This window comes from Ursus arctos, unplaced genomic scaffold (assembly GCF_023065955.2).
Source record: "Ursus arctos isolate Adak ecotype North America unplaced genomic scaffold, UrsArc2.0 scaffold_1, whole genome shotgun sequence".
In the NCBI taxonomy this organism is placed as follows: domain Eukaryota; kingdom Metazoa; phylum Chordata; class Mammalia; order Carnivora; family Ursidae; genus Ursus; species Ursus arctos.
The window spans coordinates 50,052,806-50,071,851 of NW_026622763.1; the positions used below are offsets into that span (position 1 = coordinate 50,052,806).

The 19,046-nt window shown below is 40.4% G+C and overlaps 1 protein-coding gene across 2 annotated transcripts in view; it reads left to right on the forward strand.

Moving 5' to 3' along the window:
• The window catches only part of MYO3B (myosin IIIB), a 367,772-nt gene that overhangs the window by 91,663 nt on the left and 257,063 nt on the right, over positions 1-19,046 (forward strand). For both annotated transcript variants that reach the window (XM_044380159.3, XM_057318508.1), the window contains exon 7: positions 16,934-16,999. In XM_044380159.3, coding sequence (XP_044236094.3) covers positions 16,934-16,999 — 66 coding nt within the window. The remainder of the gene's footprint in view (positions 1-16,933; positions 17,000-19,046) is intronic.

Sequence of the window (19,046 nt, forward strand, 5' to 3'; positions counted from 1 at the left end):
GCCCAGTGGTGTAACTATAGTGTAATTTTAGAGAAACCCAAATATACCAATGGAACAAACATAGTGGAATTGAAAGTTGGGAAGCATAATTAAAGGGATCACCTACATAGGGCTTATTCCTCTTGCAGCAGATTTCAGGCTTGCAGTACAAAATTAATTCTGGACCATATCCACTATTGATGACCAAACTCCTACATCAGCATAGTAATAATAGCAAAGAGTTACTGGGTGATTACTTTATGGCAGGCTCTGGTCTAATCATTTTATATGTATTATCTTAATTCTCATACTGCATTTACTACAGGGTAGGAACTACTAGTATATCTATTTTATAGATGAGAAATTCAAGATAGAGAGGAGCCAAGTAATAATGCCTAAGGTCACACAGCTAATAAATGGTGGTATATAGACTTGAATTCATGATGCTTGACTCCAGAGCTATGTTCTTTTCCACTGTGCTAGGCTGCCTCTGTTCCACCACAATGACAGTAAAAAGTGTAATGATTGAAATGACAAAGTCACCAGAACTCAGCAGATTTAATATGGTAAAACAAAGAATCAGTAAGCCTGAAAATAGGTCAGTATAAATTAACCAGTCTGAAGAACACAGAAGAAAAAAATCAAAGAAAAATGAAAAGGGCTGCAGAGACCTGTGGGATACCATCATAAATTTCCAACAGACACATAAAGGGAGTCCAGGAAGGAGGTAAGAGAGATAAGGGTCCAGAAAAAGGATTTGAGAAATAATGGATGCAAACATCTCAAGTTTGATGAAAAATATTAGTCCACATAAAACAAAAGCTCAATAAACCCAAAGTAAGATAAGTGCCTATACACATCATAGTCGGTCTGTTAAAGACAAAGACAAAATCTTGAAATCAGCAGGGTAAAAACAACTGACAATGTGCAGAGGAGCATCAATATGATTTACGGCTAACTTACCACCTCGCTTAATCTGGCTTTGGTAATCAGAGGGCTGTGGAACGAAATATTCAAAGTACTGGAAAAAATTGTCAACCAATAATTTTATGTCTAGCAAACCTGTCCTTCAAAGTGAAGGCAAAATAAAGGCAATCGTAGATAAAGACTGAGAGAATTTGTTGCCTTATAAGAAATAATAACAGTTAGGGTGCCTGGATGGCTCAGTCGTTAAGCATCTGCCTTCGGCTCAGGGTGGGATCCCAGCGTTATGGGCTCGAGCCCCGCATCAGGCTCCTCCACTGGGAGCCTGCTTCTTCCTCTCCCACTCCCCCTGCTTGTGTTCCTTCTCTCTCTGGCTGTCTCTCTCTGTCAAATAAATAAATAAAATCTTTAAGGAAAAAAAAAAAAGAAATACTAAAGGTTGTCCTTCAGGCTGAAAGGAAGTGATAACATGATAACTGAAGTCCATAGCAAGAAATAAAGAACTGAGGAAATGGTAAACATGTGAGTTAATGTGAAAGACTCCTTAAATATATTTTTCTCAGTTTCTCTCAACTTTGTTAAAAGAGAGATGATTTTATGAAGCAGTAATTATATATAGCATTGTGTTCTTAATATTAGACAATATTGAATCCAGGACCCAAACCATTAAATTAGTTTAAGAAGGGCACTTTTTAATAAATGCTATTTTTAATGAAGATATAAGAAGTATATTTATGGCATCATGCTCATAAAACATGAACTACAAACTATATAAATTACAAGGAGATATACATGGCTGCAGAAGTTATTTATTGAACTTCTTTCAATCCATGACATACATCATACATAAAAAATAAGCAATGGTCTAAGTTTTTGTGGAAGTTTCAGAGACACTTGTAAAGAACATTCTGTATTCATAAGGGACAAGGTTTGATCTATATATTTTTATATAATTGCATAGTAATATATATTTATATTACATATATAAATGTACTGTACATATATATACTTATTTAATAAATATATACTTATTTTTGCCTCTCAAAATCTAAATGGAAATTGAAGAATATATGGAACATATTAATTATCAAAATACTATATATCAGAATTAAGGGGAAATAGTTAAAGCAGGGATTAGAGGCAAATTCATAGCCCTAAATACTTATATTAATAACCAAGAAAGAGTGAAAGTAAATAAATTAAGCTTCCCATCCAAGAAATTTAAAAAAAATTTAAAACCTCAATAGAAGAAAGTAATAAAATAGAAGTGGAAGTTAATGAAGTAAAATAATAGGAAGCAGTAGAACCAGTATATATACCATGAGCTTTTTTTGGCTAAAAATAACAAAATAGATGACTTGTTAACTAATCTAATCATGAAAAAAAGAAAACTTAAACATAGATAATTTAAAAAAGAGGGAAGTAACCACAGACACAGAAGAAATTAAAAGAATTGTGGGCGGCTACTTTACACAATTTCTTGCAATAAACTTGACACCTGAACAAAATGGGTTGTTTTTGTAGGGGCATATAATTTAGTAAAAGAAAGGATAGGAGGCAAACAAGAAAGCAGCATTATTCACTTGTCACGACTAGGATGAAATGAGAGAGATTACAGGCTTTCCTCAGGCATGGTCTGAGACCTTAAGAGAGGACAGTCAATGGGCATTGTGTTTACTCAATAAGTTTCTGATGGTGTGATGCATTTATTCATCGTCATCTGTATTAATATGCAAAAACAAGTTATAACCTCCCATTTGCTGAGTATGCTTGTGTAAATATACTTGCTAGCATTGAGTGTTCCTGCTAGAAGAGTAGAAGCACTATAATAATATCACACAGCTCCTCACCCACACCCACCCCAGGAAGGGAAAGCAGAATGATTTTTAAAAAGGAATCTGTGAAATAAATACAGATTCACTCATCAGTATGTCTCCAGCATCCCTCCTCCATATTTCTGTCCCTTCAAAGGTTGCTAGGCAACCCAGTAGAAAAATAGCCAAAGCCCTTGTAAAGAGAAGACATGCTTACAATGTCAGAAAAATAAACGTGGGCTTGCTCACTTGGGCTTGCTCACAAACTGCCAGGACTTGCGACATAATTCATTCAGTAGCAATGATTGTAATTGATCTTGAGGATGGTGAAAACAATTGACCATAATCTACCCAGAGGAGACATGACTCAAACCACCCAAGTGTGAGAGGGGGTGCTGCTGTGGTGGTACCTTTTGCCCTTGAAAGGGAATGAAAGCTCAGTGGTGCCTGCTGGGGCCAGTCTCTGCCTAAGTCTGTTTGATTCCATTCTTGCAGTTAGCACAGTCTCTCTAAAACCTCTTTAGAGTTCACAATTAACACGCAGACCTCCTTAGGAACTGCCGCTTCATCTCCCCTGGCATTTAATAGATCTACTTGATTTTAAATGGAGCCTGCTTCTGTGGGCATTGGCATGCCTATTGTCTCTGGTGGCCCAGGCTCAGATTGCTCTAAGGAACTGCACAGCCTTCCTACCTGGTGTGTATGCCAGGGTCTGCTCGCAGTGACAGGTGTTGATATTCAGCTGTTAATTTCCCCCATTAGAGACAATGTGGTAGGATCTGATGATACAATCTGTTCATCTGAGGTCTGCCCTGCTTTTTTCCTATCTAGAATATATTGCTAACTTTATTGAAACAATAAAAGAAGGAATAGATTTGCAATCTGCCCTTTAAATGGTTTTGCTTTGCTAGGAAAAAAAATCCATAGCAGTCAATTTCTTTTTGTCTATTATAAATTTATTAACAGTGTGTTGTAATTAGGTGCATGGCTTTGCCTTAGAGGACAAATGGTGCTTCTTGAACTGTGACATTAGTCTGATTGTGGTAAAATAACCCATTTGGTTTTACCAGCTGTGACTTTGGAGGCAGCTGAATGACAGAGGATGCATAAAACTCAACAGATGAAAACATTCTCAGCTCTACTCCCTATTACTGATCCTTCTGCATCCCAGACAAAATATTCTTTGGATTTGCTTGCTAATGTCTTGGTGATCTGAAGAGTATTATGCTTGAGCTGGCTTATCAAATTGGGCCCCTGTTCTCCCATTAGTATGATGTAAATTGCTCCAGCAGACTCTAAAGATGTTGTGTTGTCTAATTAACCAAGAGGAATTCTTAAGTGGGGAAGCAGGACAGCGCAGTGGTTGCAGTTGTGCTTTTTGAGATCAGGCTGCCTGCACCGCAAACCTTCTAGCTTCTCTAAGCCTTGGTTTCTTTATCTCAGAAACAGGCAGTTGTGTAACGTGCCTCACAGAGTATATGTGAGGGTTAAGTGAGTAAATTCTTAGCACAGTGATTATACGTAATAAGCTCTCAAGAAATTAAGGATAAGGAAATAATATTAGACTCTGCAGAAAAAATGGTCCAGCTGAAGGAAAGTCATGGGTTCCTGACTGGGCTTAAGAGAATAGGGGGAAGAACCGTTATCAGCTCCCTTCAGCCTGCTCACTATCTAGCACTTGTTAACTATGTGGGTAGGAAAGGGAGCCCAGAAGAAAAAGGGGTTCCCGTCTGTGGCCATTATCCTGGCAAAAGAGTTTTGAACCACACTGACTTTCATTAATTCTTTTCTAAGAAAAATCTTGAGGCAGAGAGACAGGAAAGAATAAGATGAATTGTAATACTACCTGACTCTTCAGTTTTTCAGCTCACACGAAGTTGAGACCGTAGACATGATAAGCCATTAGGAGATTAAGTCCATGTTTGTGGTCCTACCCGCTCACTGGTCCTTGTTTTGAGTACCTTTTTCTAAGTTTTTATTCTTGTCTTGCCATTTATCCCAAGTAAAGTTCTGGCCAATAAAGGTTTACAATAAGATGCTTTTCAGAACATTCCCATTTCAATAAGAAACTTCTGGGATAGAAAACAATGAGTCTTAATGAGGAAATTTCATGCAGCATGACGAAACAAATTTTTTAGGTGGGGGAAGATGGTTTTCATTATCTCTTAATGGAATATCTCTGAAATATATCCAGCAAGTGCACTCCCTTATCTCTTAATTTCATATCTCTGAAATATATCTAGCAAGTGCACCCAATATCAGAGGATACTGGACTCATTCAGTTGATGATGACTGGCAGTAGTGTATTGCAAGCCTGAAATAGAAATCTCCTAAAAAATTTTAGTTTCATCTAAAAATAAAAAAGAACATCGAAACACTCCAGCATTTCTGTTTTCCCATTCACTTCCTTCCTGCACCAGTCATCAATTAGTCCTTTTCAGCTCTGACTTTACCCTTCTTTGCCCTGCTTTGTGATACTGGAGTAGACTCCATAAACATTCCTCCTTTGCCATATGGCAGGTGTTAGGCTTTGTCAGTAGAGGGCAGTGGAAGGCCACTGCAGGAGAAAAGGGGCCTCTTCTGGTTTTGCTATAGGTCTTTCTTCTTGTTTCTGTGGCTTTTGCCTCCCAGTGGCATTTGGAACACCCAGTGGTGCTTGCCCTATAGCAAGTTTTACCAGTACTCATTGAGCAGCTTCCCACTTAAGCATCAAAGGCATCCTAGCAGGTGGTTTCCTGTTTGCCAGCCCTAGCTTGTCCCACCTCAGAGAACTTTACCTCCTGTGGGCCATAGTCACAACTTTTCCGGAGAGTTCTGAGTCTCAGTCTTGGTTTTGGGTCAGGGGCTCTTCTAAATTAGTTTCTTCCCTGGATATTCTGTCTCAGCTAGAGGCAGTAGCTCTTTTCCAGTATCTGCCCTTCCTGTACTTGTTAGAGTTCTTTACTCCTCAGTGTCTAATCCCCTATTACAAGTAAATAATTATATTAAATTTTCCCTGTTCAAATTAATAGTATTTTTCTGCTTTCTCATTGGACCCAAATTGATAGATCCTCAGAGATCAGGTATGATGTATACAGATGGTGAGTTTGGAGAGGCATATCGCAGCTCTTTTCCCTTCTCTTGGGAGTCAGCCTGCCCTGGGTAATTATTCTCAGGCAGCAGTCAGCTCAGTGGCCAAGGCCCTGCCCCTGAGTGAGAACCTATGGTGGTCCAGCCCTGGTCCCCCACCCAAGACCTGCCAGGTAAGTTTGTCTAACTCTGTCTTTCAGTTTTAAAACCCAGCTCCCTGCAGATGAAAGCCACATTCTCCAAGATCAGCTTTCTCAGTAATAAAGTATTATTTAGGATCCAATCTGCTGACTACTTTATGTTATTCCTAAATTAGTTCACAGCCCAGACAGGAAGAAATCTGACTTTTTATTGTCTCCTCCTCCCTCACTCTCTGATGATTTTCATATAAAACAATGTAAAATAACTTATCACCAAAAAAATTTTTTTAAAAAGGGTACTTCAGGAAAGCACAGCATGTCTAGCATGTCTGTTTAGCATTGCCTGTCCTCTGGCCCACTACCCCATCACTGTGATATTCATGCCAACGTATAAAGCTGTTTTTTCTTAAAATGCCACCCTAATTGGGGAGTGATTCTGTATCTCCAGAATGCTTAGGCACACCATAACGTTCACCTTCGGTGAGTGGGTTCCCACAGAACCCACATAAACAGTCTAGAATGGTGATAGGAAAACATTTAGAAAACAACCTGATCTATTCAAATCTCTTTACAATCATGAATTAACAGATTATTCATTTAAAACTGTGAAAAAAATAGACTTGTGGCTTCCATTCTGTGCATGAATGGGTCATTAGTCAGCCTTTGGGCAAGGTCAACTTTCCTGATACATCAGACTTTAGCAGTTGGACTTGATGGCATTGCTGAGTTCTTGTTGAAGGAGGACATTGAAGAACCAGGTGTCAGTAAATGATCGCATTGGCTCAGACAGTGAGCCACACACCACTTGTCCCCTCCATCATCTCTATTGACATGGCACCTTTTATTGTCCTTGACTTTCTCCTGTGCTCTGCATGCATGGCTGAGCTGCTTGTGTGTCCTGTGTGTTTGTATAAGGAGAGTACAGTGGAGAGAAAGGTAGCCCAGTGTGTTTTAGAATGAGAAAATGCGACTTTTGTGAACATTTGAAATGTCGGTGCAGTGGCCAAAGATTAGTAAAGCTCTATAACACATCCAGTCTCAAACATAGGCCTGACATAATAACCCCTGACATGGGGAACATAATGTACTCTTAAGATTCTGAGATGACCTTTGAAACAGATTCTTGCAGGGCTGAAAAGCCAGAGGAAATGAACATCCTGTCACTTACTGGTGGTAAATGGTTATGAATGGGTTTGTTATGAGCCCTGTGATTTGATGTGGTAACCATATTTTAAGGATTATAGCTTAACATTGCAAATGGTGTTATTTTAGGGACAGGGTCAAATTAGGTTATTAAGAATCAGAGTCAGAGGCACCTGGGTGGCTCAGTCAGTGAAGCATCTGCCTTTGTCTCAGGTCATGATCCTGGAGTCCTGGGATCGAGTCCTGCATTGGGCTCCCTGCTCAGCGGGGAGTTTGCTTCTCCCACTGACCTTCCCCCCTCTCATGCTCTCTCTTTCTCTCACACTCTCTTTCTGTAATAAATAAATAAATAAATCTTAAAAAAAAAAAAAAAAGAATCAGAATTAAGGATGTCCGGGTGGCTCAGTTGGTTAAGCATCCAACTCTTGATTTCAGCTCAGGTCATCTCAGGGTTGTGAGTTCAAGCCCTTCGTCAGGCTCTGCACTGGGTGCAGAGAGTCTGTGCACTGTCTGCTTAAGAGTCTCTCTCTCCCTCTGCCTCCCTCCCCCGCCTCCCACCCCAACCCTGGTTGTGCACTGTCTCTCTCAAAACAAAAAAGCAAAACAACAATAAAAAAACAACTAACATAAAAACACTCAGGTTTAGCCATTTCTTCAGGTTTTGTATTTCCTTATAAAGGCTACCATGTCATGTAAAACTTCTATTAAATAAATATGTATGCTTTTTTCTTATTAATCTGTCCTTTGTTACAGAGGTCCCAGTTGGGAGCTTAAAGGAGAAAGATACTTTTCTTCTCCTACATTTACTTCCTTCCAGACACCTCCTCATCTAGTGTTCTCCTTGTAGACTTCTTCCTCTCCTTTTCCCTACTTCAAAGGGTTGACCCTGATTGGGAGATGCCTTTATGGTGGACTCAGCACTTAGCACGGATCTCTTTTCCAACCTGAAACTGTCTTTCACATTTACTGAGGTGCAGTGTATAGCATTGTGATTCTGATTTCTGTGTCATTTTTATATCATCTGATTTTAAAGAAATATCTTCAACTATGTAATTTTTTCAAATGATTCCTCTTGAACAGATTTATAGCATATGTATATTTTGAATAAATCTTGGTCTGTGGCCCATATGTCAAGGTAATTACCCAGAGATACTCACTGTTCAATCTAGGTAGCAGATTCTTGCAAGTGGCAGAATGGAATCCAGCAGCAGGGTTCAAAGCCTGACACGGGTGCAGTTGTACAATTCAGAGTTCCCATTCATACTCTAATCTATGGAGTGGTGACTTAGGGGCACTCTTCACAGCCCTGCAGGGCCTTTTCGTGGTCACTTCCTCCTCTGCTCTGGAATTGCTTACCAGGCCACCTTGAGAAGATGAGTCAATCTGTGCCTACTCTTTTCTACATTTAAGTTACATAGTAGGATCCTAAATATTCAGTGATTAGTGTTCAGTGTTTGTCACCTAAGAAACCTTTCAAAAGTTATGGGGCACCTGGGTGGCGCAGTCCTTAAGCGTCTGCCTTTGGCTCAGGGCGTGATCCCAGTGTTCTGAGATCGAGCCCCACATCAGGCTTCTCTGCTAGGAGCCTGCATCTTCCTCTCCCACTCCCCCTGCTTGTGTTCCCTCTCTTGCTGGCTGTCTCTCTCTGTCAAATAAATAAATAAAATCTTAAAAAAAAAAAAAAAAAAAAGAAACCTTTCAAAAGTTAGAAATCACATATGACATGTGGCATGTGTAAACCATTTCAGCCTTTGTTCTAGTAGTAAAAAAAATAGAAACCGCCTGAATATCAATGAGTAAATGGATAAACAAACTATAGTATGCCCACATTGAATAGATTCATTGAATAGAAAATAGAAGTATGTAGCATTTAATCCCATTTCTACCGTCCCCAACTGTAAGTGTATTATAAAATTTATATTGTATTTATTATATACTTATAACACAGCAAAGCAGTCTATATGCATTTATATTCATATAAAAAGGTCTGAAAGAATACAAGCCGCCCTGATATGGGCAAGAATCCGAGGTTAGTGGTGGTCGTGAAGAGGTATTTTGTTTTTTGCTTTCTATTGAATGAGTGCAGGATGAGATGCCCCAGAATGTGCCACTTTGGCATAAAGATTATTTTGAGTTAAAAATAATCAAAACCCAATAGATTCAGGAAAAGCTCTCTGCCTCTCCCTCAACTGCCTCAATTTACATTGGAAAGAAGAGCCTGTATCAGGAAGAGAGAGCTATGAACAGACTCTTCTTTACCTAAGAAATAATCTGTGTAATAGGGCAAACCTTTGTTTTTTCAAACATTTCCTTTCACCTCCTTGCTAATGGTTCTTCTCCCCTTTGTGTTCTCAGGCTCCTATCCCTCTCCTTAGCTCTTCTAAGCTTCATGTTGCTTCATTGTCTTTGGAATTCCATGTCTGCGTGGATTCCCCATGCATATGCTATTAAATTGGACTTTCTCCTGTTTGTCTCATGTGAGTTTGATCTAAATCCAGCTAGAAGGACCATAGGGCAGAGGAAGGTCTTCTGCCCTGACACTATGTGCCTGCATTGGGGAGTTTTCTACATTAAAATGGAGTCATGTATTATGAATAAAAAATTTTAAGTAATTGATTTTGAACAGTTAAGATGTGCCCTAGGAGAAAAGAAACTTTCGCTAGAGCTAAGTGGTGATACTTAGGGACGAGACGCAGATACACACCTAGCCATTCAGCCTCATAAATGAATCTGCCAATTGTAGATCAGGATGGCAGCTCTGTTGCTATGGTTAATACACTCAGAACAGTTATTGTGCTCAGAGTCTTACTTTATTGTTTTTATGAGTTAATAAATAGAATACCATTTGAACACACTCCCAAGAGTTTATTTAACTGCATGTTAATGATTATTTATTAGTTATTATACTAATGTCTTTATGTCTTCCTCTCTATATTCTCCCTCTCCTTCCTTAACACCCTTCTCCCCTCACTAACTGGTGTATGTACCCTGTTTAGGACCTGCCTCAAAATTCACAACTTCCAGGAAGCTTTTCTTAATTAACTCAGTCTCATTGAGGAAATTTTACTCAGCATCTCTTTGGTGAGTGTGCTTTTGTGTTGGAGGACTTCATCTTGCATCTTCCAGAGGTGTTGCTTGCTAATTGTTTTTCTGTCATTTTTTGCAGTATGTTCTCTTAATTCATCTTCCAGTGTAATGAACTCTTCATGAAATAAAATACAGAAAACAGTGAGGAGTATGGATATCAAGATAGAATTACTTGTTTAAAACCTGACCTGGCCACTTTTTGTTAAATGTTTTTTAAAAAATTTCTTTTTTTTAAGCTGCATTTTCCCCACCTGTGAAACTGGAGTAATAATTTCTATTTCATAGGATTGTTTGGCAAGGAGATTGGTGGTAGTTAGCGCTCAACATGTAGTAGTTAGCACTCAACATGTGGTAGTTATTAGTATTGATCTCCTATCTCCAACCTACAATGCATATGTATATAATAGTCCTGACATCAGATAATGTCTGTGATGAGATTTTAATCATGATTTATTTCCTCCTTTTGGTCAGATATGTTCAGGGATCTGGGGACATTCAGGCATCAAAAGAATAGAGATGAGGCTTGTATTGTCAAATCCAACCCGAATCACCACCCAAGGGGACTCCTTTGTTCCTCAAACCCTGCTTGTGTGAATAATTTAGTTAAAATTTTCTCACATCCAAAGGAACTGTTTCACTTTGTCTAATTTTATGCTACTTTGGGGACCAAGTCATATTTTGTCCTGGCATCATTTCTTGGCTTACTTACAATAGATGGATATTTGTGTGCATTCATTCATGTAGTCATTCATTCAGCAGAAATTTATGGAGTGCTGCTGTGCTGAGTACTAAAGATACACATGAAGCATGAGTAGGAGCATAGCAGGTGGACAAATTGGGGATAGCACTCGTAAACCTAAAGTACAGCATATGCAAACGCCCTGAGGCATGAAGTAACAAGACCTGCTTTAGGAGCTACAAGTACTGTGCAGTACAGTACTGCAGCATCAGGTACACGCAGGGAAGTTGTTTGAGATGATTTGGGGTAGATGGACAGGCAAGGCCATTTGTACATCATGCAGAGGGTTTGAGACTTTATCATGCTGGCAGTGTGGATCTACTGAAGAATTTTGAACAAGAAAATAACAAGGTCAGATTTGTATGTTATAAAGAAATTCTAGCTGCCAAGTGCAAGATGGATTAGAGGGAGATGAGGATATAGGGAAGGAGAAAAATGAGGCTGTGGAGTAGTCTGGGTATGAGATGATAAGTGACTGAATTAGGACGCGAAAGGGAATGAGGTGATTAGAAAGGAATGTAGGGAGTAGAATTCATAGGACTTGGTACTCAATTGATGTATTGGTTTTCTATTGCTGTCATAACGGATTACCACAAATTTAGCAGCTTAGCATAGCACAAATTTATTATCTTCTAGTTCTATAGATTAGAAATCTGACATGGATCTCACAGGGCTAAAATCAGTGTGTTGGCAGGGCTGTACCTGTTTCTGGAGGCTCTAAGGGAAAATTGGTTTCCTTATTCATTCTGGTTATTATCAGAATTCAGTTCCTCACATTTGTAGAATTGAAGTCCCCATTTCTTTGCTGGGTATCAGCAGAGACCCATTCCCATCTTTCAGAGGCCACATGCATTCTTTGGCACCTGACACCCTTTCCCTGCCTTACAAGCCAGCAGTGGCAAGTAGAGTCCCTTTCACATTTCAAATCTCTCTTGCCTCTTCTTTCTGCCTCTCTTTTCTACTTTAAAGAAGGAGAGATTAGGGGCACCTGTGTGGCTCAGTTCATTGGGCATCTGACTCTTGATTTCAGCTCAGATTGTGGTCTCGGGGCCACGGGATTGAGCCCCATGTCACTCTCCTCACTCAGTGGAGAATCTGCTGGAGATTCTCTCCCTCTCCCTCTGCCCCTCCCCGCAACGCTCACATTCTCTCTCTCTCTCTCAAATGAGTAAATAAATCTTTTTTTTTATAATGATTTTTTATTATATTATGTTAGTCACCATACAGTACATCCCCGGTTTCCGATGTAAAGCTTGATGATTCATTAGTTGTGTATAACACCCAATGCACCATGCAATATGTGCCCTCCTTACTACCCATCACTGGCCTATCCCATTCCCCCACCCCCCTCCCCTCTGAGGCCCTCAGTTTGTTTCTCATAGTCCATAGTCTATGAGTAAGTAAATCTTAAAAAAAATAAAGGACTAGAGATTAAATTGAGTCCATCCGGATAATTCAAGGTAATCTTCCACATCCTTAACCTTAACCACATCAGCAAAATCCCTTTTGCCATGGTAGGTATTCATAGGTTCTGGGCATTAGAATGTGGACTTCTTTGGGGGAGCCATTATTCTGCCTTCTCCAATTGGATGTGGGGTTATGGGAAGGGGTAGAATCCTAGTTTCTGACTCCAACAACCAAGTAGAAGCAGATTTAGGGGAAGAAGATAAGTTTGTTTTTGAACATGCTGACTTGAAGGTGCGCCTGGGAAATCAAAATGGAACATCTGGAAAGTGGTTAGATGCACTAGCCAAAAGGCAGAGGAGAAATCAAGGCAGGAGATAGAGATTCGGGAGCTGCTGACATGTAGGGAGCCCTCAGTGAATGTGGAGAATGGGAAGAGAATAGGGCCAGGAACAGAATGCTGGGGCCAGTAATATTCTAGGTGCACCAGAGAGAGCAGCACTCACAAAAGGAACTCAAGAACAGCCTACGGGGTCTCAGTTTCTTGTTGACACATTTCTTCCTTTCTCCTCTGCCTGGCCTGTGTTCTCCTCATTCCTGGTTTTCTCCCTACTCATAGTTTCTGCTTCCTAAAACTTCAGCTTGCACATTGTGCTCCGTGACCTCTCCCATCTGCCCTGTCATCATGGATCTCTTAACTTCAGCTCTCATTCTAAACTCCTTCATTCTTTTGTTTGTTTTGTGTTTATTTTTTTAGTTCAAGGTGGGGGAAAAAACCTAGAGTCAGACTGACCCAGATCATCATTTTGCATTGTGCCATGGCATAGGCCAACAGTTTAAATGAGGTTTGGCTATCCAGAGTCCAGGTGCCCACCCCAGTCAGCTGCTTTTCCATGTCAGGAACTAGAATGAATTCAGGTCAGCTGTTCAGAAAAGCCGTTTATTAGGCTTTGGAGGAAGAAGGTTCATTTGATCTCCATTGTATTTGCTGGACCCAGGTCAAAAATGGTCATATAATAGGTTCATCTTTATAGAAATTGAACTTGGGGTCCAAATCATAGGAGTAAAATCCAGGCAGGCAAAAACTCAGATCAAACACAGGTTTCCCCTGCTACCCGAAAGTAGAGTGTTCCAATGAACCTTTCTTGAGCCAAAATAGTGTAAAGCGAAGAAGTGATTGCCATTAATTTATATAGAAAAATTTTTGAGCATTCCCAGACCCAAAAGATAACCTCTTTTAGGCTTTTCTAATACCTTAGGACACATATTGCAAACAGATACACAAAAGAAATCGAGATAAAGTACAGATGCTCACAGACATGATTCAAGGCTATGGCAGCGTGATGCTGAGAAGTTGAGTGTAGTTCCTAGGGAAGGAGCTTGGTGGGGCCTCTCTCACTGCTAGGGCTTTGCACTGCCCCTAAAATGGCTAGCTGCAAAACAAACACTGAACACTATTTTCACTTTTTGCCTTTTTTGTAAAAACAATATGTTTATAAACATTATCCAAATTAGAGCTGGTTATTTAGATTCACAATCCTTCTGGCCACTCACCATTCATACATTCTGCAGGCTCTTGACATCCATACACGTAAGTGAGGGATGCCTGCTTGTCTCTGAATCACAGCTATGCACTAGCTCTCCCATCACACTGAACGTGAAGCATCTCCTCTCCTTTTGGAAAGAGACCCACTGGGCAGGGTTGCAGCTTGCATCTGTGGTATTGACAGCCAAAAAGGTACCATCATTTCTATTTGGTGCTCCTCCTGGGTGGCAAGAGAACTGGAATTTATATTGCCAGTGCAAACAAAGTACCATAAAGCCTTCAAATTCCTTTTAGTTGTCATTACACACAAATAATAATCTTTCACCAGATCTCTATTTACTGATTCTAAGTATGCTGGATCATCTCCAGGAAGGACAGGGCACCTACCTACAGGGTCACATAAGCTTCTCTGAAACCAAATTCCTATGTTGCCGAGCTACAGAGAAGATGCTTCCTTGTGTGGGGTTCATGTGAGGCCACCAGGGATTGGTGATGGTCTGGGTGAGTGGTGATCTCCTGCTCCCCCCTCTATGCCCTGCTGCAGAGGTTCAGGCCAGCTCATACACCATTGCCCCAGCCTGTAGTTCCTGTTGATAACCAGACTGAAAACAGGCAAGTGCAGTGTCCTCTACACAAGAGTGGATGCTTGCCATCCGTTTCTCCGGTTGACCCTTGCTGGGTCATTCTTTAATTGAAGCAGAGGGCTGTCCCTTCATGCTCAGCTGGCCAATGTTGAGCCTCCTAGGGTTGTTTTAATCAAGTCTGTTTATTCTGTCTACAAGTGACTCTTGGTCATGGTTAACTGCTTTAGGGGTGAATTAAGTCTATTAGATAGTAAATTGCTTAAGCGTGTCTTCTCTGTGGAACTGACCTCAGTGAGAACAGAATGAGCAGAAAATCTAAGAGGAGCAAGGAAAGTTCAAATTCTGGAAAGGGCTCTAGAAGATGATGTAGGATAACCTCACTGAGAGGGGCCGTATGAGGCCCACAGCTGGGGCCTCAAACAGCTGGAGCCAGTAAGAACAGGTCAGCTCAAATAAGCACTGAAGCAGAAGTTATATGATGGTACTTTTAGTATTTAAAAAATACAAGGAAAAGATGAAGGCAAATATTGTTGAATAAAATGAATGAGAAGGAGGCAGTCTCCAAAATAACTGAAGGGCAGCCTTGAGCTGCCTACTCTTTCTAGCTGGGCACACAGATAATTTTCCTTTGGGTCTTTGAATCAGAAGATCTGAAGGATAATTAAATTCTTATGCAGAACAGGGAAATTGTATACTTCTCTCTTATCACTCTTCCTTCCCTCCTGCTCTCTCTCCAGATCCAAAAGAATCAGATAGTCTAGCCTCAAAAAATTACTCATGTTCTTTGAACTTACCAGACGTTTTTATACTTCTGTGACTTGGTACATGTTTTCTAAGCCTGTTGTGGCTTCCCTCTCCTTCTCTGTCTTGAAAAATCCATCTTAATCTTCAGGGCTCAGTTTAAGTTCATCTTCTTTATAAAGTCTTCTGGGACTCACCAGATTGGGGAAATTTTTCCTTAATTATGTCCCACATATCTTTGTGTATTTCTATATCACTTATCAACTTATGTTCTCATTATGTGATAGGATAGTACTCTGAAAAATAATTGGCTCATTAGGATTAATTCCTTTATAACAATGGCTTAAAAAGGATGGAAGTTTACTTCTGTCCTGTTAAGGAAGACTAATGGGAAGCAGTCTAGAGCTGGTATGGCAGCTTTTCAGTGTCATGAATCTAGTTTCCTGTCTGTCTTTTTTGCCATACTCAGCTTATGGCTCTCATTTTCAAGTTTACCTCATGTCCAAAATGGCTGCTTGAGCTCCAGCTATCACATCTACACTCCAGGGAGCAGCAAGGGGGAAGAAGGAAGATGGCATGTCTCCCATCTTTTAAGAAGGCTTCCTAGAAATATCATTGAACAATTTTAATTACTTATCATTGGCCAGAACTCAGTCACATGGACACATCTAGCTGCAAGAAACTCAGGAAAACGTAGTCTTTATATGGCAGCAGTGTGTCAATAAAAATTGTGACTCAAAAAAATGAGAGGAGAATGGGTATTGAGAGGCAAATTGCAATCACATTATCTGATACGTTTTTTAATTTCTGTCATTCTCCTGCCTCCCATTCCTTTGCCTATTGAAGCTAAGCACTCTATGGCTTTAGGAAGCCGTTAGAACCCAGGTGAAAACAAAGATAACATATAATGTGTTTAAGTTTACAGTCATAATTCGGATATACAGAAATATAACTTTCTCTATTTGCTGAACTTGATTTGCCCAGAAGCCCCTACTTCCATTTATGGCTAGGAAAAAAGCTCTTACCAATTAAAGGTAATGTCAGTTCTATTTTAAAATGTAATCTCTTTAGGTAAGTATTCAGCCAAGTGCAGGTGTCTTACCTTCCCTTTATCCTGCCTTCTCACTAGGAAGTGGTCTGGTTACCAGAGTCTTTCTGCAGCTCTCTAGTTCTCTTGGACCTCCACTACTTAGTTCTGTTAGATGTCTGTCACCGTCTCTCCCCAGGGACCCCATGGGGTCTTAGCTGTTTTGCTTTCTTCAGTGCCTGTCACAGAAGTTGACAAACAGGAAATGGTTAAAAATTTGACTGATGAATTTATGAGTGTACTTTAAATGCATCACGTAATTAACTCACATGGTAGCATAATGATCTGAAAATCCTTACAAAATTTCTCTAAAGCCCCTAGCACTAAGTTTATAGCTTTCTTATGGTATTAATAATACTCAGCTCTCAGTCATAGCGGTTGTGTGCTTGCCTTGCCCCTGCTCCTTGAGGAATGGTCCTGATCTGTGTAACTCTCACAGCTCCTGCAGAAAACCATGGACATAGTAGGCCTTTAATCAATGAAAATGAAGGACTAAATGAGTAGGGGCTGGCACTTTGTATTTTACCACTAATGAGTGACTCCCACCCCAGAAGAAACAAAATGGATTTTATCAGAGCTATTTAGAACAATATCAGTAAAGACAAGTTGATATTTTACCTTTAACTAAACACTTTTTTTTTTTTTTGATAAGAAAAAAATTGCTTTTGTTTTTCAGAAATCCTCCACCTACTTTACTTCATCCGGAAAAATGGTGTGAGGAATTCAACCACTTTATTTCACAGTGAGTATTTCTTCCACTAAAAAATTGCTTATCCAGCAGGGCCTTGAACAGTGATTAGAAATCCAAGCTGTGGAATTTACTTGGCTCTAGAAGTTGTTATGCCTTTTAGCATGTTATGACACAGAATTTGTTCCAGTAAATGATAGAAGATGCCTCTGAAGGATTTGAAAAATAAGGAGTTCCATTTGACTTTTGACTATACTCAGACTTCCTGATCATATGGGTCACATTTATCTGAGAATCTACTCCATTTATCTAATCTACTTGTCCTGAGGCAAATATCGCCAGTGGCCTTTTTAATAAGGGAGGAGACTCAACATCTGAAACTGTGATGCCCACACTAGGCCCAGGGAAGAGACAGAGGGTGGCAGTCTTCAACAGGAGTCTTATAGCTTGGAAGTTGGGCTTTGCTCTAGGATCTGTGGGGGGGGGGGAGCACAGCTCCAGTTCCCAAGATGATTGAGGGGGCACAGTAGGATCTCAGGCCTGAGGCACCAAGGTGAACAGCCCCAGCCAGGGCTCAGGGCAGGAAGAACAAGATGAAAACCCAAGTTTTCATCCAAGGGGAGCTATGTTATCAGGAGCTAGGCAAGATAGAATGGGACTAAGACAGGAGCAGAACCAACAGTAACACCAACAGGATGGTGACCCAGTTCTGGGAATATGAACTTTTGGCCTGGCCCCTGGTCTGGTAGAGAACAACACTGGTCCCAGATCTAGGGAAGATGCTCAGTATGCTGGAGGGGACTGTGTGACCCCAAGCTAGGGGCCTGATGAACTATGGGGGCAGAAATCCAGACCAGGCATTACAAGGCATAGCCAGGTACAGGGACTAGGAGGAGGTGTGCTCAGTCTAGTAGACCAAACAAGGAGTTCAGAAGTCATGGGAGGCGAAAAGAAGTGCCAAAAATAGTTAATAAATAGTACATAGGGAAGGGTCAACACAAATTTTTCTATCTTATGCCTATGTGCAGACTTAGCTTCCACAAAAAGGCAGGGCAATGAAAGAAACTGAGTCCCTTGATCATCTTCCTTAGTCATCATACAGATCAGTAATTCCTTATCCACAATTCTAGAATCCAAAGAGCTCTGAGAAATGAAAGTTTTTTGTACTTGACTCACTTAGCTACAGGCCTTGGCCTTATGTGAACTGATTTGGTGGCAACACAGGACCTAAACTGAAGTGAAGCTATTTATAGTCATTATTTATCTCACTCAGTGTGAATATTCATGTGAATTGCTGCAGATATATTAATGTGTTTGATTACAGTGTGCTGTCCCAGATCCTGCTGGGAAATGTTACATAACATACAGTAAATGCGCTGGTTTGCTTTTCTAAAAATTTGATAAAATTCTGAATTCTAAAACACATTTGACCCCAAGGTTAGTAGAAAGACCTGTAAACCTGTATTTAATTTTTGTTTCAAGTGCATCATAGTTCAAGGTCCCTGAAATTGTTTGCTTGTCCAGCCCCTCTTGGATTTGTTCCATCTTCCTCAGGAGACAAGAGTGGTAAATCCTCTGAGAACTGCACCAAGCAAGGCTGTTTTGGAATGTGACCATGAAGTTCAAGGCCAGGGCATTTCTTCACCCCTCCAGTTCCCACTCTGGTGTTTCTGCAAAGCCTGCAGAATGCAGAAGCAGCCACAACTCAAGGTGGCAATGTCAGGCAATGGTGAGAGGAACAACAGATAGAACAAAAGGGATGGTGCTCACATAGGAGCAGAGGAAGAGGCACTTCCGGGGATTTAGGAACCAAAGGGGGAGGTGGAGGGAACTGGTGAACTAAAGACACCCTGGTGGCAGGGAACACACCCCAGGGAGAGAAGTCCAGGGGCTATGGATTCCAGTGATTTTGCTAGCAAAGGCTGGATTTAAAGAGTTTTCCTTTTCATTCCATTGCTGCATACAGATTCCCTTGATTGACCTTCTTGAGGCTGTTGGCCTAGAAAAGTCCATTACATATTCACAAATATGCCTTCCTATACCAAGCTCTTGTGATGCTTCTAAAATGTGACTTGACTCACCAAATTTTATTTTCTATATA